The 17,702-nt window shown below is 34.4% G+C and overlaps 2 protein-coding genes across 2 annotated transcripts in view; both read right to left on the bottom strand.

Moving 5' to 3' along the window:
- The window catches only part of LOC149806285 (uncharacterized), a 478,750-nt gene that overhangs the window by 109,514 nt on the left and 351,534 nt on the right, over positions 1–17,702 (bottom strand). The gene's annotated exons all lie outside the window — the stretch shown is intronic.
- LOC149806289 (uncharacterized) lies at positions 5,013–6,300 on the bottom strand. The gene has a single exon (XM_089951230.1). It carries the CDS (start codon positions 6,209–6,211, stop codon positions 5,015–5,017), a length of 1,197 nt encoding a protein of 398 aa, XP_089807356.1. The 5' UTR covers positions 6,212–6,300; the 3' UTR covers positions 5,013–5,014.

Raw genomic sequence — 17,702 nt, 5'->3', positions numbered from 1 at the left:
TAACATTAAGAAATACCCGAGTAAATATGTACAAAAAAGTGTAAAACCACAAGGGCTCGTATCGTTGCTTACAATTTAAATGTCAATCATACAGTAATATAAAATAATAAAAGTATTATTTTTATACCACATGTATGACTGACATTTATACTGTAATCAATGATACAAGCCCCTATGCGTACAACAAAAGGTTTACCAATAATTCACCCTTTATGGTGCCCCAAATGAACTCGACAGATGCTGCATGCTGACCTACAGTGTACATGTAGAATAGCAATTTTAAACCGAACAGACAGAAATTTGCGCGCGGGCCATGTTCTCTTAGCAAGGTCCACGCTGTTTAGGAAGAAAGTTATTTAATATTCTCCTGCAACATGTTTGCTCTTAAAAATTTCTGACAGCAAGAGTGTGGACATTATTAACAAATAGAAACCAATACCAATTTATAGTGATGTCCACGTCGGTACTGATGTTTATGTCCAGTACGAAACAGAAGACTTCGACGTGCTGTTAGAGAGGATTCAAGGATTTTGAAAGACTGGTTCTTTGCCAAGAAAGAGGTAAGTTACTTTTACTCATTTCTTTTTACAATTTTCGCATATAGAATGATCAAAGTGGATAGCCTGTTTCATCGACATTACAAGCATAAATTCCCATGGTCGTTTAAAATTGAGCCAAGGGTTTGTTTAAGATTTTACTTAAAGATAATAATTCAAACTCCTATTTCTAAAAATGATATATATATATACCACACTATCATCGAATATTTATGCCTTCCACAATTCAACTGTGCAACCATGTCTGGCTCCCACCCCCACCCCCAATAATTATGCGGGTGCCTCAGTGAGGAGCACTTGCGTTACCAATTGAAACATTTTGGACAAACAAAAATGTTCTTCATATTATTTTATTGCTGATTGGGTGGAGCAAGATCAGCATACACGATTGAGAACCAAATGCAATAGCTTAATTCAAGATTTTATTCCTAAAAGACATTTGCTCTGTTAAATCTTTTGATTGGTAAATTTAAAATAGAGATTTAATTGGATAAGGATTATAGCTTTTCTTAATGCTTATATACACTAGGACTCTTTTGCCAACCAAATCTTTTTCCCATTTCAGTGCATTCTTTCTGTTCTGCATAGATAATTTTAAAAAATGATCAATTATACTAATTTTGATCTTTTTACAGATTAAACTTCATGAAGGTCACAAAATTTAATCAACACAAAAAAGTTAGCAATCATTTGAAAGAAGTGCAAAACATTGACAGCAACAGGAAGAAGTCAGACAAAACCCCATTGCCATGCTAGAGGAAATGCCAACTCCAGTAAAGGGTATGTATAAGACGCTTCATATTTTTTGATGTAATACACATGATACATATGCATTTCTGACTCAAAAAGTTTACCCACAATACTTTTTTGTTTTAAATATAAAAATTGGAAACCAGATTTTGAATTTCTTTATATATTGCAAATGTACATATTTTGGTAAAATGTATCCTAAAAGTTTTGGAGAAATCTCCCTGAGGACTGTTCCAGAAGTAGAGATGTCAAATTTTGGGAAATTTCTAATGTGTACCCATCATTCCTAATGATTGGTTACCAGAGTATATGATCAAAAGGAAATTATATTAACTGTGAAGCTGAACTGCTTTGTTGTAGGTTCACATGTTCCAACCCCAAAAAGAGCTGTAAGCATAATTATTGCTAATATAAGTGGCAAAAAGCATAATCTGAGCACAACAAGACTATAAATTACATGCCATTATTACAGAAAACTGTATGAAAAATGTATATGCAGTTACAATTTTTGTCACAAATCAGCTGAATTCATGTGGATTAGTTTAAGGCTGAGAATAGACACAAAAGAAATTGATAAATTATTTGTGCATAGCAGTCACTTCAACTAGTGTACATGTCTACAGTAACTTTCGCGAATCGTCGTAACCTGCCATGGTTCATCCCATAGCAATGGTCCAGTGCAACATGTTTTTAAGTTTACCAGAATCCCTTTTCTCTAACATTTTTCAGTCACATAACATCCATCAGTCGCATTGATACATCCCAGGTTACTTTTTTTTTTTGTTTTTTTTTTTGGTTTTTAAAAAAATGGTATCTGGCGCCATTTATTTTCAATTTAAGCTGGACTGCTATGTGTGTAGTATCATAATAGAATGAATCTAGGGCAAATGGTTTCACATTCAAGAACCTGTCTGTTTTCTTGGAACTGTTTGATGTAACATTCATGCAGAAGTTAACCAATACGTTAATTTTTATTCGAATTTTTCCAAACTGTTACTAAGAAGCAAACTTTTTTGTCCTAACATGGTATAAGAAGTGCATGTTACAGTAGCCAAGTTAAACCAGACATTCATATTGTGCTTAATTTTATTTGACCCAGATAACGTCACCAGGATCTGAAAACAAGAGTGTTTAAAGTCATGAGAAAATTGGTACACGAACCATGGACAGGCATGAACTTAGGACGGTCAAGCTTGAAATATCAGCGTTGATTCTTGAATAGGTCACTCGAGAAAGGATTGTATTATTATACAGAACACGTATGACAAGTAAACTGTAAGCAACCATATGAGCCCCTGTAATGAATACATGCGTACACGGCACAAGCCTCGAATTGTAATCATTAGTCGACTGTCTCGATCTGAGCTTGGAACACTTTTTTTTAATGGGTACCCAATTGTTCATTTTATTAACCAGGTTATTATCAATGGGATAATCCAAACTACAATTATGTATTTTGCCTTTACCTTGTCAAACGAATCTTCAAAAATCCACGTTACAGAATGTCTCAAATGCTGTGATCAGAAAAAATTCTACCAACTTTTTCAGTTCCATTTCAGGTTTCATTTTTCAACAGTTCAAAACTGAGCCTGCTAACTTAAATTCAGTGGTCAACAGGAAGTGCATTGATTCAAAGAGAACAATCTCCAAGTGAAAATACTGTTGCAGACTGGCAAATGATGAAATTCAGAAGCAGGGATGTCAATTACATATTTTGTTTGCTTTGAATTTTCTGGAACAGTGAAGAATGGTCTTCATGTGAAGCAAATTTCCAGCAGTATCTTTCATTATGACCATGGGTGGCCGAGTGGTCTAAAATGCGCTCCGTTACGGATCACTGCCATCTCACCTCTGTCTGCATGGGTTCGAGTCTCGGATTCGGCTAATGTGGATATGTGAGAAAGCTTGCCAGTAGCTTCTCGTGGGTCGGTGGTTCTTTCCGGGGATTCCTGGATTCTTCCTCCACCATTAATACTGGTGGCCATGTATAGCCTATCATGTGCTGATAAATGGCATTAAACCCTACAACAGCAATAGCATTATGACCTTAAAGTTTGTAGAATAAATGTGATGTATTTAATATCCCAAACCAAAATGCATCCTTGCGGTTAGCTTGCGGCAAGCTTGTATCATCAAAATAAGCTTTCCAATGAATATTTGCTAGCTTGTGCAAGCATGGTACCATCTCTGAAAATTTTCTTGCCAGCGTCTGCAAGCTTGCAGTTTTTACAAGTGGTTGCAAAAACCGCAAGCTTGCTCAAGCTTCCACATATTCATGAAAGATTAACAAAGTCAAAAACTTCAAGCAATACATTTTATTGACCATTTCATTTCCAGCATATTGATTTGAGGCATTAAAACCAGTCCTTATATATAGTCATGTATGAATATATGGAACTAGTAGATACAGAATATGATATATTCTTTGATAAGCTGATAACTGAATATTGTATCGCTTTAACCCTAAGCATGCTGGAAAAACACCTTCAAAGTCAAAGAAAGGAAAAAGAAAAGACACAGTGACATACAAATTTCAAAGATTTTTATTAATCACTTTCAATGTTATTAGGCCTCATTGACCCAGACAATTTTTGATTAACAATGTTTGCACACACAACCAATTCAATAACATCTTTAACAGGAACTGCTATGCAAGTATTTGTCACATTCCCAGATCTTATGTTTGTTAATTTTGACTTTATAAAGTCTGTATTACCCTGGGTGAAAATACACTCTTCATCTAAGTCTATCTTTAAAATGATGGCCATATATGTAGCAAAGCACTGGCACCAACCAATTCTGCATGAACACAGAGAACAACATTTAACAAAAAAAGGAATTTGCCCACACCAGATAGCATTCTGTGAAAAGTACATAACAGTGTATGAATTCTTGTAATTTGCATTATATCTAATACAATGATATAAAACACCATTTAGCAAAATTCTATAAAATGTGTAACATTTTCCTAACGCGTTCTTCAGTTTCAAAGCTAAAGCAGAGTGATATTTTGCTTCCAAGTTACACAAGTTTTGTCCACCTATCATGTATATGCCACTAGATATAGTTTCTGTAACTGTGTAATGGTGTTTAGTACTTGTAAGTTTACAGTAAAAGTACCCTAAAGTGCTTTCTTTTTTAATCTGTTCTGCAAGAACTGGTAATTTAAGCAGAGCTGATACTGCATTTGCTATCTGCACAACACAATTTTGTGTTCCATGAAAAAGTTTTATCAGTTTTCCATTCATGCTTTCAAATGCAAAACAGGAATACACCCACAATGGTCCAAGTTGTTTTACAGTGTCAGGTAAATGCAGCATCTGATGTAAATTTGCTGACATATGCTTTTCACCATACAATACAGAGAATAAGCAACAGAATTTTATAAGAAGTTCTTCACTACATAGCAGCTGATCATGAGATAGTGAATCAAGGTTCAGTATAAATATAGATTCAACAAGTAGCAAATAATGCTGAAAAATTTCCTTCTTCAAAATCCCAAACATAACAGGTACTGAATAAAAGAACAGCCAGGCTCTGCACTCTGATGCTTTCCAGTACTGAGCATGATCTTTAATGCTCCTTGGATGCCGGTGAACAAAGTAGGGTGGTTTTATGCTTAACAGTCGATGATCTGCAACCTCCACAAAATCCGACACTGAAAACTGTTCAGCTGTAAATTTTGGGTCAAACCACAGTAAAAGTAGTCATCTCACTATCCCCAAAAGTACAGTATGCATATAGTCTATAGCTGTTCCATGAATAATGTCAGTATTGACGTTAAACCACAAAGATGGTCCTTTGACTCCAAAAATTGGAGAAGAGGTTGCAAATGCATCTTCACTATTAGAAACAAACTCAGAGTGATTCCTTTTTGGACCATCTATCAAAGCAGCATCAAATGGAAACACCTGTGTATGTCCTTTACCAGTTTTGACAACATTACCCTCTTGCTTGCGTTTAGGGCAACCATATTTTCCATTGAATTGTGTCATATTCATGACAATAAATTTGGCAGGCAGATCACAAGTACCACACAGTAACATTCCCTTCACAATGATTTGACATTCACAGTGTGAACAATCTACTTGAATTCCATCCTGTTGGAAAAGTTTTAGATTATCATGAAAAGGCTTTAGGAAAGTCGACATAGCTGGCTTTGATTTTCCGAACCACATGCCTAAAAATATCATATTTTCTTGCTTCATTCTGTCTTGACAAGGCAACTCATTGATTGCAAGAAATATGGGCCAAATGCTAATCTTTGATGATTTAAACAATGGCACTCCATCAGTGTACCACATAAAAGAGATATTGTTTTTATTGTTTAAAAAGTCACCAGGTTTAGAATATTTGCAATAAAGTTCACCATCATAGATATCCTCTATATTATCAGAGTGCTTTTTTGTCCTACTGAATTTATGCAACAACATTTGATGAAATCCCGGTCTTTTAAATAATTGTTCTAGTTGGTAAACTAATGGAATCTCAACAAAATATGATACACTATTCTTGTTATTCAAACCATGATCACATACTGGACACCTTTCAATTGTTTCTTTCAAGAGAAATTCACAATTTGCACAATACTTATGAAATTTCAATGGTGCCTTAAGCTTACTGAAATAGGCCTTGAACTGGTAAAGGGATTTGTGAATAATATTTGTTGCTAGACAGTGGAAAGAAATTAATGTAAGTAGATCAGCTAAACACTCTCCAGTGATATTGTGCCTTAATGCAAATGACAATACAAGAATTGCACTTTGAGCCAAAGTTATGGAGGCACCATTGTATATTGGCTTCTCATCATCATCCTTGTGATCTTCATGTATGACTTCTTTTTCATCACTTTGTTGAGGAAATGAAGCTTCATCATTGTCACAGTCATACCAAGCAGAATCCATCTTTCATTACTTCAAACCATTCATTTTGTTCAGCCTTGCTACTGCCATCAGATAGAAAATTGTCACTTTCATTACATGAACCACTGGAGAGCATCTCCAATTCTGAATTACAAGAGACAAGATTTTATCATTTGTAGAATAAACATCAAATTTTGAGATATATTAATCAAGATATCTGACCATGAAAGAATATGAGCCCTTGGGGTGGAAACAGTTCAAATGACAATAAGCGAACTGGACTATAAGTTAAGTAATGGACCACATCTTGACAGAAATATGTACATAAATGTATCATGAAAAAGTAATTATATTTGTTTTTTCTTTAAATGCTACAAAATGTTGTACTGGATAGGAAATAAATCTTATTTTGAGCGAAATCTCAATTTAAAGTATGCTGTTCTGAAAAAGAAGAAATAAATATTTGCCATGCAGTATAAACGTTTATTTTAAAATGAGTTTCAATTCAACCAATAAAATGGCAAAACAGCGATGGTATCGTGCTTACAGAAAATCGAATGTATAAATAGAATTTTACCATAAGTGCAATATAAACATACATTTCAGCATTCTGCGTAGGATCAACATTTGGCAGTCCAAGCTCAGAATCCTCACAGCTAGCACTCGAGGCCTCAGTATCATCGAAGCCATTTTCTAATTCAAAGGAGGTGGCTTCAGCTTGTTTGATTTTCCGTTTTATACGCCATTTCGTTGTTTTAGGTGCAGCTTCCAGCGGGTGATCGGCTTGAAGATGATTATTGTAACCAGAGCTTTTCCTTTTATTCATTTCATTATATCTAATCTAATGAGTACGGAAAATATCCTCTTCAGCAAAATGCCCCTATCACAACTCTCATCGGGCTTTTCCGATCACGGATAGGGGAAACTTACCATTTAAAAAATATAAGTATTCATTTTAAAAATATAATAACATACTCACTAGCTTTTAATAATTTTACAACTAAACAGAAACTCGAAATATATTAAACTATTTAAAGATAAATAATCCCAGAGAAAATCCAACGATGTTCGGTGTTTCCGTATAATTTACCGTAAATTATAGATTTTTATTTGCGATTTTTCTATTTATTTGTTTCATAATTTACAATATAAAAGATGTGTACTAACAATTTTCAAAGCAAATGTGATCACATAATCATAAAGAAAATAAAAGTCTGTAACGACATTTAGTTTAATTAAAATCCACAGACATTACCGGAGGAAGCTGATTAGATTCACTAAATATGCACCAGCAACAAAGATTCTGGTTGGTTCAAGTTCTTAGGAATGTTGCAGCTTTTCATTGGATGGGTGGAATTTGTTGCTGCAATTTGAAAACCAAACCTGCTTCATACGTGAAAGAGATTGGAATATTTATTTAGAAAAATATATCTATTAGCCTTCAAAAATGACTCAAAATTCGACTATTTGCTGTTGGTTTGACTGGGATGATGATATGACTAGCGTGAATAGCCTAAATATAGTGAAGGAACCTAGGAAACCTTGGAACGAGTATTTTCCTGGAGAAGAAATAACTGCCAACTTGCCAAAGTATGGTCTTTGGAAAGGAGTGATTGTCGAGATCAGCGGTAAGTTTAAAGTAGATATAGACAAATTAGAAGTAGAAATTGACAAATTTTATTCAAATTTGAAGTTGCATTACAGAATACAAAATTTTATCTCATTGGAAATATTTTATATATTCTGCTAAAAGAGATGCCGACACATACATCAACTACCGTGTGATGTCATTCTAACGGCTTGAAAATAAGTTACGTTGCAAAAGTGTCAGTATTTGGAATCATTATCAGCCAACCGTATTAGTTTCATGACCTTTTTTTCTTTTAACAATCACCAGATATGTAACTTTAACAGATCTTATCACCAGCTTAAGAGATATAAACTTAGAAATATCTGAATCAAAAAACTCGTACAAGTAGATGTCTTTATTTTTTAAAATTCAATCACAAAACACTTCAGAATATAGCAGTATGCACAGGGGCTCGTTACAAAGAAAATCAAGAGATGGGGGTTCTAACCTGTAATAATGTGTTATATTATTACAGGTTAGAACCCCCATCCCTTGATTTTCTGTGTAATGAGCCCCTGTAGCAGTATGAATAAAAGTGGCTTCGTGATATTATTTTAAATTCTTAATTAAGAATAATTTGAAATTGTCAATACTTTGACTGCATTTAAAAGAACGACATATACATATATATAAATGCTCATATCAGATACCCAGAGAAAAATACTATAATTTGATTATGTGAAACCAATGATTTTCATTGTCGATTCTTTAAGGGTTTTTTGTTGTATGTTTTAGAGTCAAAGAAAGATCTGGAAAAGAAGATGAAAGACAGGCAATTGCAGGCCAAGATGGTACAGTGTGAAACATCCCAGTGAAGTAAGCTTAATACATCAAATTAAATTAAATCAATGTGACAAATCATTGCAATTTAATTGCTGAGATCTTTTTATATTTTGCTTCATTTACATAAAAACCACATTTGGATCCAATTGTCATAAAACTTGGTCAGAACTGTGATAGACATGAACCCTCAAACAAGTTCTGAAAGTAGGTGAGTCACAAGAAGAATGTTGAATTTACTGCCTGTAAAAGTGTAATTTATTGAAATGTTTCCTATGTTTGGCCTCAATAATTTTCTGCCTTTTCTTTCAAACTTGGACCTGGTTGTTAGTCATCAGCGAGTTAGGAAAGGGTTCTTAAATTGGCCAGATCATAATAAAATGTTCCTCTTTAAGGCCTTAAGTAATTGCAATTAATCCATACTCAGTTCATTGTCAGGACTATTTTGCCCTTGTTTTCAGAAACTGATAAAACTGACCAGAGAAAAAGGAAAGAGGACAAGACAAAAAATTATACAGCAAATGATAATGAAAGACTTTAAGAGAAAAGAAGGAAGAAAGAGTTAGACAGAAACAAGTTAGAGGCAGTCAACAAACAGAAGAGATAGTACAGAATAGATGTCTAGGTGGCATTTCAGATCCTGAGTCACACGTATGTATTGGAAATGCATATAGAGATGAGAGAAAACAGCACGCGGGAAAAGACACACTAGATTTGGAGCGAGAAACAAGTAATACTCAGCACAGATACATCAGCTTATGCTGACAGAGATTTATGTGGAGCAAGCACTGCATTTCACCATATGTCTCTCCTCAGAATTATTCCTTTCTTGAAGATCTTTACAGGTCTCCTGGTAATTTGTATCAGACGCTACAAACACAGCAAGAACAATTTAATGATATGCACTTGAAAAATCAAGCGCTTGAAGATGAAAACTGACAATTAAAGGAAGAAGTGTCCAGGCTGAAACAAGAAGTTGAAATACTTAAGTCAGGCACAACAATGCTACCAGGTAAAACAAATTAACACATTTGTTTACTCATTTTATAGTTTAGGCATATAATGTATGCCAATAGAAATTTTAAATGCATCAGTAATTAATGCCCGGCCATGGGTTGGTGGTTTTGACCAGGTTCTTCCTTCATAATCTATCATGTGTTGAAAATGGTGTTAAATTCAGATGATATCGTAATTTAAAACCCAATGCCCTGCCTTTCTACACTGTTTAAGTTGTATTTAGAAAAGAGAAATGTAAATTTTTAAATATTTCAGGTGATTAATTGAAGACTGAAGTAAATTAATGCTTTGATATTTTTTATAATGCAAATTATTCTATATTACAATGATATTTCTAGCCACAAAGAAAATTGCACTATTGGGTGAAACTTGACATTCTATGGATTTCTTTTCTGCAGAGGAACATGTTTAATTTTTTCCAGGTTTACCTGCTGCAACGCCCACAAAAATTAACTTCTTAAAGCAGTTGACCAGTGCACTTGAGGTAGATATGATTTATTTTTAATCTCATTGTCATTTTCACCTAGTGATAAGTTTATGGTAGTTAGTTTAACTGGTGGAGACACGTTCAGTTAAAGCTGTAAGTTCACAAGTTCTTATACAGGGAATGGTGAGCCGTAATTCAGACAAAATCAGGCAGATTAGAACATTCCATGTCCTTTTAATGGCAGTAAAGTAAATGAGAGCGAGAAATTGTCACACATTTCCTTTTCCTGCCAGATATTATTCTTCTATTTTATTAATAGTAAGACTTACATTATTTATTCAATAGGATGTGGTAGAACATTTTCAAGATGTTTAAGTTGAGGCAATAGACTAATGTAAAATATATAACGTAAATACCAAATCCATGATTAATAAATTTAAATAAATAAGAACGTAGAGAAAAAGTTCTTTTCCAAAGTAAAAAATGGAAGGAACTTAATAATTAATCTGTAATGAATAATAGTCAATGTTTTTCATACAGCATTGTTATATTACAGAACAAGAGAAGTTTTGGGATGAGAGCTAACAATGAAGTAGGTATCTATCTGTTCATACCAATTTACATTTGCTACATTTTTAGGTAAAATACTGTGCTGCCCCAGGCCTGTTTAATGCAGTCTTAATTATACCCACACACAGACTGTTTTGTTTAAAAAATACATCAAAAGCATTCATACCTGAAAAAATTGCTGGTTTTGTCACCACATAACGATACTTTATTAAAAATCCAAATGCTTAAATCACTCATATTTGGTGCACATTTTGCAAAATGTTACGTGGAGACATAATTAAAGCCACCACCACCCCACCCTTTTTGGCAAATGCAAAGCCCTTGGCAGCATTAGACTACTGTATATTACACAGGTTTAATATGAGGACAAGCTGTACATTTCAGAGTAAGCTACTTGCATAAGACCTGATTGAAAATCAGAACTTTCTTGAAGTGAAACATTTGCCTTTTTACATTACCAGTATATTGTGAAGCAAATTTAACTCTGACCATACAATATTCTTGTTACAGGAGGATTAAAAGTCATGTATGTTACATTTTTCCAATAGCAATTTTCACAAATATGAAGAAAATTAATGCTATGGAATCATTTTCCAGATTGTCTTGCATACTGAAGTTCAGCCCCCAATTCGTCCCAAGCCAGTACGACTATTTAGCCAAGCTGAACTTCAGACAGAGAAGACTAGTGGCTAAAATCAGATGCAAGATAACACTTGTGATGAACAAGATTCCTGTGCTGAATCAGTACCAATAAATACATGGGAGGAATCACGGACGGTGAGTATAGACATTTTGTTATGTATTCAAGGGTACTCAAAAATAGTGGGTCTTATATTTCATCAAAAAAAAGGTGCCAAAAATAATGAATTCATATTTTATTCATTTTCAAAAATGATGTATACAGATCATTTTACGTTTCTCAATTTGCTGAATGGGACCAAAGATGTGAGGCAATTATTTTTTTTGACATGCCTGAATTTGTAAGAAACGTTTACGCAATATTCTGTATTGATGTTGGTCATCCAACTTGAAAAGTGGAGTTCTTCCATGAAGCACACAATAACACCAGTCAGTGAGAATACTTTGTATAAGGTGAAGGCTTGTTTGGCAATTATTGTTAAGTGTACATTTTATTTAATTTCTTATTTTTCAGAGCAATGGAAATCCCAAGATAAAGCTTGTGGACGACAGTGATGTTTACCTAACCCAGGCACAGCTGTCCCAAGCAAATCATAATGCAAATGGAAATCCAAGAAAACTTGTTATTGTTCTTCTGGATACTTTTTTCACCAGAGATAGGCTGGCAAGATCCAGTGCACTTGGAGCAAAATGTGCACATATCAAGAAGGATGACAAAGCATCTGTTCCACTGCCAGCAGTAGTTTTATCTTCTGTGAAACAATATGTTCTGCGTATTTACAAAAGGCCAAATGGTGAACCATGCCTAACTGATGCTGTATTCAATGACGTTATCAATCGAAAGTGTGCAACTGCACGGAGGTCACTTAAGAGTCAATAAAAAAAATTTTGTAGCATCATGTTTTCCGTTTATTCCAATTATATTACATAATAACATACTTATCCTGCAACAATTGTATCATCATGAAGAGTATTCTTGAATGGTCTGTATATGTCATTTTTGTATACTATATTTTTAAAGCAATGGACCTAGTCTTGAGCTAAATTTAACAGCTTGCACAAATTAAACATAACATGACTATGGCTTGCGCTAGCTTGTTTGTTACATAATTTACGCTTGTGATTAGCTTGCACAAGCTTGCAGTTAGCTTGCGCAAGCTTGCAATAAAGAACCTTGCAAGCTTGACAGTTTATTCAGTGCAAGCTTGCACAAGCTTACTGCAAGGTTCCAATTACTAGCTTGCGTGATATCAGTTTGTGCAAGCTTGTTGCAAGCTTGCATTAAGAGCTTGCGATTTTGGTTTGGGATAACAGGTACATACATACATACACTAGTTGTCTTACTTATGAAAAGATCACTAATTGAACTCAAATAATATGCTTATGACTACTAGATTTGAATATTGATCTTACTGTTTAATTCTTGTAAAAGATGTATGTATTCAATAAAAACTAAATACTATAGTTGTCTTTTGTTGTTTTTGTTCATGTTAGCCTGATGCCGCTCATGTTTGCAAAATCTTGCTCACGTGAGCAGATATTTCTCATAAGCATGCCATTTTCACATGAGCAGACTTGCTCACATGTGATTTTCTTATTAGAATCTATTTGCTCATGTGCGTTCTACCTAATTTTCATGTTAAACTGCACATGAGACTAACCTGAGTTAGATCTCATGTAAGAATCTCGTGTGCAGTAGGGTAGGCAGTTTTGGTACGGGATGGAATGGATCACAATAGACCTTTTTATGGCATGGATCACTTTATACATTATATGGCATTGATCACATTAGACCTTCTTATGGCATGGATCATTTTAGACGTTATATGGCATGTCATAAAATGACTTACCTAGTACAAGTCATGTTTAACAGTGATGCAGTGATTCATTGGGTTTGAAATTGACTGATTTCTATGTAAAATTTAAAACTTAAAATGAATTTGAATCAATTAATAAATACTGTAAAATCTGAATACTAGACAGATATGAATATTTTTCAAGTTACAGCTTATAAGTTTTATTTCTTATATGTGTGCATCTACTGTAAATTACATCACAAATAAAACTACAGTGTGACCCCGCTATAGCATGCTCCGTTATAACTAGAATTAGAATATAACATGGTCATGGCATGGCTCCCGAAATTTCGTATACAAGTATTTTCTCGTACATGAAAAAAAAAACTTTCTTAAAAGTATGAAAAAACTTACAAAGTTTATTTTCATTTTTGGGATGAGATAGCGTATGAATAATACAAGATGATCGTGGCATGGCTCCTGAAATTTTATATGTATTTTCTTCTACATGAAAATAATTTAATCTTCTTAAAAGTATGAAAAATAATGTGTAAAAAGTTTATTCTGGGATCATGCAGGGCTTCCCTAATGCCACAAACTGCGATTTTATTTCCTTATTGGTGGCAAAATATACCATCTGACAATTTTTTTTGTTGGCAACATTGTTGGCTGCTTAAAATTTGATATACAACCACTGGTTTATAGTGGTGAAATTCAGAGGCCCCACAAAAGGAAGCTGCAAATCTGATGTAAAATGAACTGAAATTTATCTATTGTTACATGAACAAATTCTTTGTCCATATTGACAAACCATCTTAACAGTGCATTGTTATATCATAATCCGCTTACCGGTATGTTGACATCTAGCATGAGTACTGTATGATGTGAAATATCTGCCTTTTTTGTTGTTGACATTTCTGGTAACGGAGATCAACCGGATGAGGCATTATCTCATAATCTGTCTTTCATTGGATTTTTGGCCACTCGCAAGTAATTAATACATATACATAGACTGATATTTGTAAATGTGAATGGTAAGTTAAATTCTCTTCTTCTACCTCAGAATTAAACCCTGCAGAACACTTAAATTTTCAGTAGTAATCCCCATCATCAGACCAGAACACCTGCATCTCTATTGTTTGTTTAACCTTTTTTTTATTTCCGATGCATGCATGGAAGGCAGGATCACTCCACAACCACAAATGTAGAATAAAAATAAAATAAAAAACAACAAAAAACAAACATGATCTTACTAGTTTGTCTATTCAATAGGCATGAAGGAACAGGAACTACAATCAATCAACCAAACAACAGCCAATTCCTTTTATAAAAATGTACCCAGAAAAAATAGTTTGCTGATATTTCAAAGAAAACGGATTACCTTTGACGCACTGACTGTCATGAAAGTGTACTAAGCAAATGGAAAAAAAGTCAGTCTCAATCATGCAATACAATTATTTGATATTCCCGCCACAATAAGAAATGGGTATTTGTTTGGTTCTCCAAAGCTGTCCTTTAGTGGTGACTTCAATAACGCATGCACCCTTCATCAAAGAAAGCTGACTACAATCTTCAATAAAAACAAAGAAACTTTCTTCAAAGGAAGTCAATACCAAACATAAATAAAAGCAATGGAATTTGATGGACTGTTTCATTTTCCGATGTGACTGGAACATGTTTACTGTGCCGTGAAGTTTTCTTTTTGCAGGAAAAATGTTTATGCTTTTGAACCCTACTAATGGCAGCTTAAAATGCAAACTAACTTATACTGACTTGGGACATACTTAAGAGTAAATGTGCTTCATCATTCATTACGTGAATGTGCTATTTTTTCCACTAAATTCAGACCTATATGACCTGTGACAAAATTAATGAAATTATTTTAAATCTGTGTGTGCATATATTCGATGGAAATACATGTACTTGTATTGCGGATTAAATGTATGTGATGAGATTCATGGGTGAGTACACATTGTTGATACTCTATTCATACAATAAGTTAGACATGTATACGTAAACAGTATACACATAATGTACCAAAGTGTGGTTCTCTGAATAAAGTAAAATAATATACTAACCTGGTTGCTTTGCTATAATATGGTTCGGCCTATAATACGGTCGGGTTCTGTGGCTCCCAACTACTGTGTTATAGCGGGGTCACACTGCCTTTATAACATTATCACATATGAAATTACAGACCATATTTTTAACATGAACTATTTTCATTATTTAAGGAATCGTGCATGAAGTGTCAGGGTAACTTAGTAAATTCAGTCTGTGGATGGTAAGTACAGATTTGCATTTTTGCATATTCAGACAAAAGAACAGTAAAACAGATATGGCCACTTCTTCACTGTCTCAGTGGATCTACTCAGTTTTCAAATCAGATTCATCAGATTAATTTTCAGGATTTACCCAAGAGGATCTCTTAAATGAATCTTATAAAGAATATAGACACACTCAATATTGAAGAGAGGATCTCCTAAATGATATAAAGAATATAGACACACTCAATACTGAAGAGAGGATCTCCTAAATGATATAAAGAATATAGACACACTCAATATTGAAGAGAGGATCTCTTAAATGATATAAAGAATATAGACACACTCAATATTAAACAGAGGATCTCTTAAATGATATAAAGAATATAGACACACTCAATACTGAACAGAAATATTCACTTGGAACAGATTCAATCTACCAAGATTGTGCAAAACGAAAATCAAACAGGGCTGACTCCTCTTCAGTTCCAAAATTTCTTAAAATCCAACATAATATGCAGAGTATAACAATCACAGATGACTCAGACAAAATTCCAACAATCAAAAAATTCTTGGATGAGATTCTACACTTCCAGCAGGTCACACACACATTATGGACTATCTATAAATCCATGGATACAGATTCTGCTACAGTAACTCTCTACATAACTGGGAAAATTCATGTACAAGGGCCAGACTACACAGAATGGGTAAATTATTTTATCAACACTTGTCAGCAAATGGTAGATAACACCAGTACCTCTAAGCCACGGGCTTCAACACCCATCCCTGAAGCCCACAGATCTCAAAATAACACATCTTTACATGAAGTAAGCCAGATTGCAATCAATGTGGAGGAAACTCCAGGACCCCGGTTTATGATAGGTGCAACAAATTCCTTTGAGTTTCATGGAACCCATAACCAGACTTGCATCTCCATGCAGTGCTCAGTAATGATTGGTAATCTCCAGGCCCAAGTAGAAAGATTAGAACAGGAACTCTCTGACTAAAATCAAAGCGTCTACACAACATTCATATGTATAAACCAGGTGCAAAAATTGTGTGCCAGGAAACCCAGACAATACAATACACAAATATGTCAAAGGACCAAAACACAAGGGCCTGTCAGGGCATTCAGACCATACCAAAACCAGCTATTAGGAAAAAATCACTATACACACAAATAGATGCAACCTCACCAATTACACAAGTTGACTAGACTCTTCTACAGGTGTTAGATGGACAGAGCCAAAAATCAGTTAAAGCACATACTGTAAACAATGACCATCATGTGTCTCACTCAGCATCAAATCCAGGTACAGAAGGGACTGCTCGAAAGACCTCCAATTACCCACAGCAAGAAGCTAAATTTGATACAAATACTAAATACAGCAGTCACGAAACTTTAAGTCAGTCTGGTCATGGAAATCAAGAAGTCAAAGCAATGCATCTGAATCCCACACCTGTCAAAATCAGAAACATAATTAAAGACAGATCTCTTTTCATAGGATCATCAATAATCGAAGGACTAAGAACAAGAGGATTATATAAAACATGAAAAAAAATCCACATAGGTGCAACTATTAATACTATTACAGAAAAAAAATATTGGAAGTGGATATGTCACCATATCATACTGTAATTCTTCTCACTGGTGGCAATAATTACAGTAATGGCCAATCTTTAAAGGGCATTGAGGATGATTATGAAAGCTCGTTGTGTGCCATCAGGTCCAAAAACACACAGTGTAAAATAACCATCTCAGGTCTACTGCTGAGAAGGGATGTACTTATGACTCCACTAAATGATACCCTAAGTATGATGTGTGAAAATATCCAAATACTCTTAATGTTCCGCAATACAGGACCTTCTTCAAATACAATCGAGTGAACCAACAATTATACCATCGAGACCGAATCCATCTGTCCAACAGAGGTACTGCTTGCTATTTAAGGATATAGACCTGTGCATAAGACTTATAAAAGGGTTAGGCATCGGTCAGAAAACTGCTTGTATTGTGGACAGCATGGTCATGTAACACAGTGGTGTCTATATGGAAAACAGATTCGTTGCCAACTTTGTAATGAACTAGGACATAAGCAAAAGTTGTGCACATACCAATAGGTAGAAGGCAATGATGTACAGGCCTATGCAACATATATCCAGCAACAAAATGCATTAGAATATGTGTATACTTTTCAATTATAATTATAATTCTATAAACAGGTTTCAGGCACCATCTGATTTGTATACAAAGTACAACTTGTTAACATGTAAACAACTATGTGATACTGTTCAAATTACTTCTCCCTCTGAGACTCCTCAAGTGTCTAATATGTCAATGTCTCCTTGCAACTATATAAATCAGTCTCATTTTGAACATTCTCATGTATCCACTACATGTGGTCAT

This window comes from Sinohyriopsis cumingii, chromosome 2, assembly GCF_028554795.1.
Source record: "Sinohyriopsis cumingii isolate HCF-2022 chromosome 2, ASM2855479v2, whole genome shotgun sequence".
Classification (NCBI taxonomy): Eukaryota; Metazoa; Mollusca; class Bivalvia; order Unionida; family Unionidae; genus Sinohyriopsis; species Sinohyriopsis cumingii.
This window is presented reverse-complemented; position numbering and strand designations above follow the sequence as displayed.

Excerpts from the sequence above, each read along its gene's own strand:
- LOC149806289 (XM_089951230.1), bottom strand. The coding sequence starts at position 6,211 with ATGGATTCTGCTTGGTATGACTGTGACAATGATGAAGCTTCATTTCCT.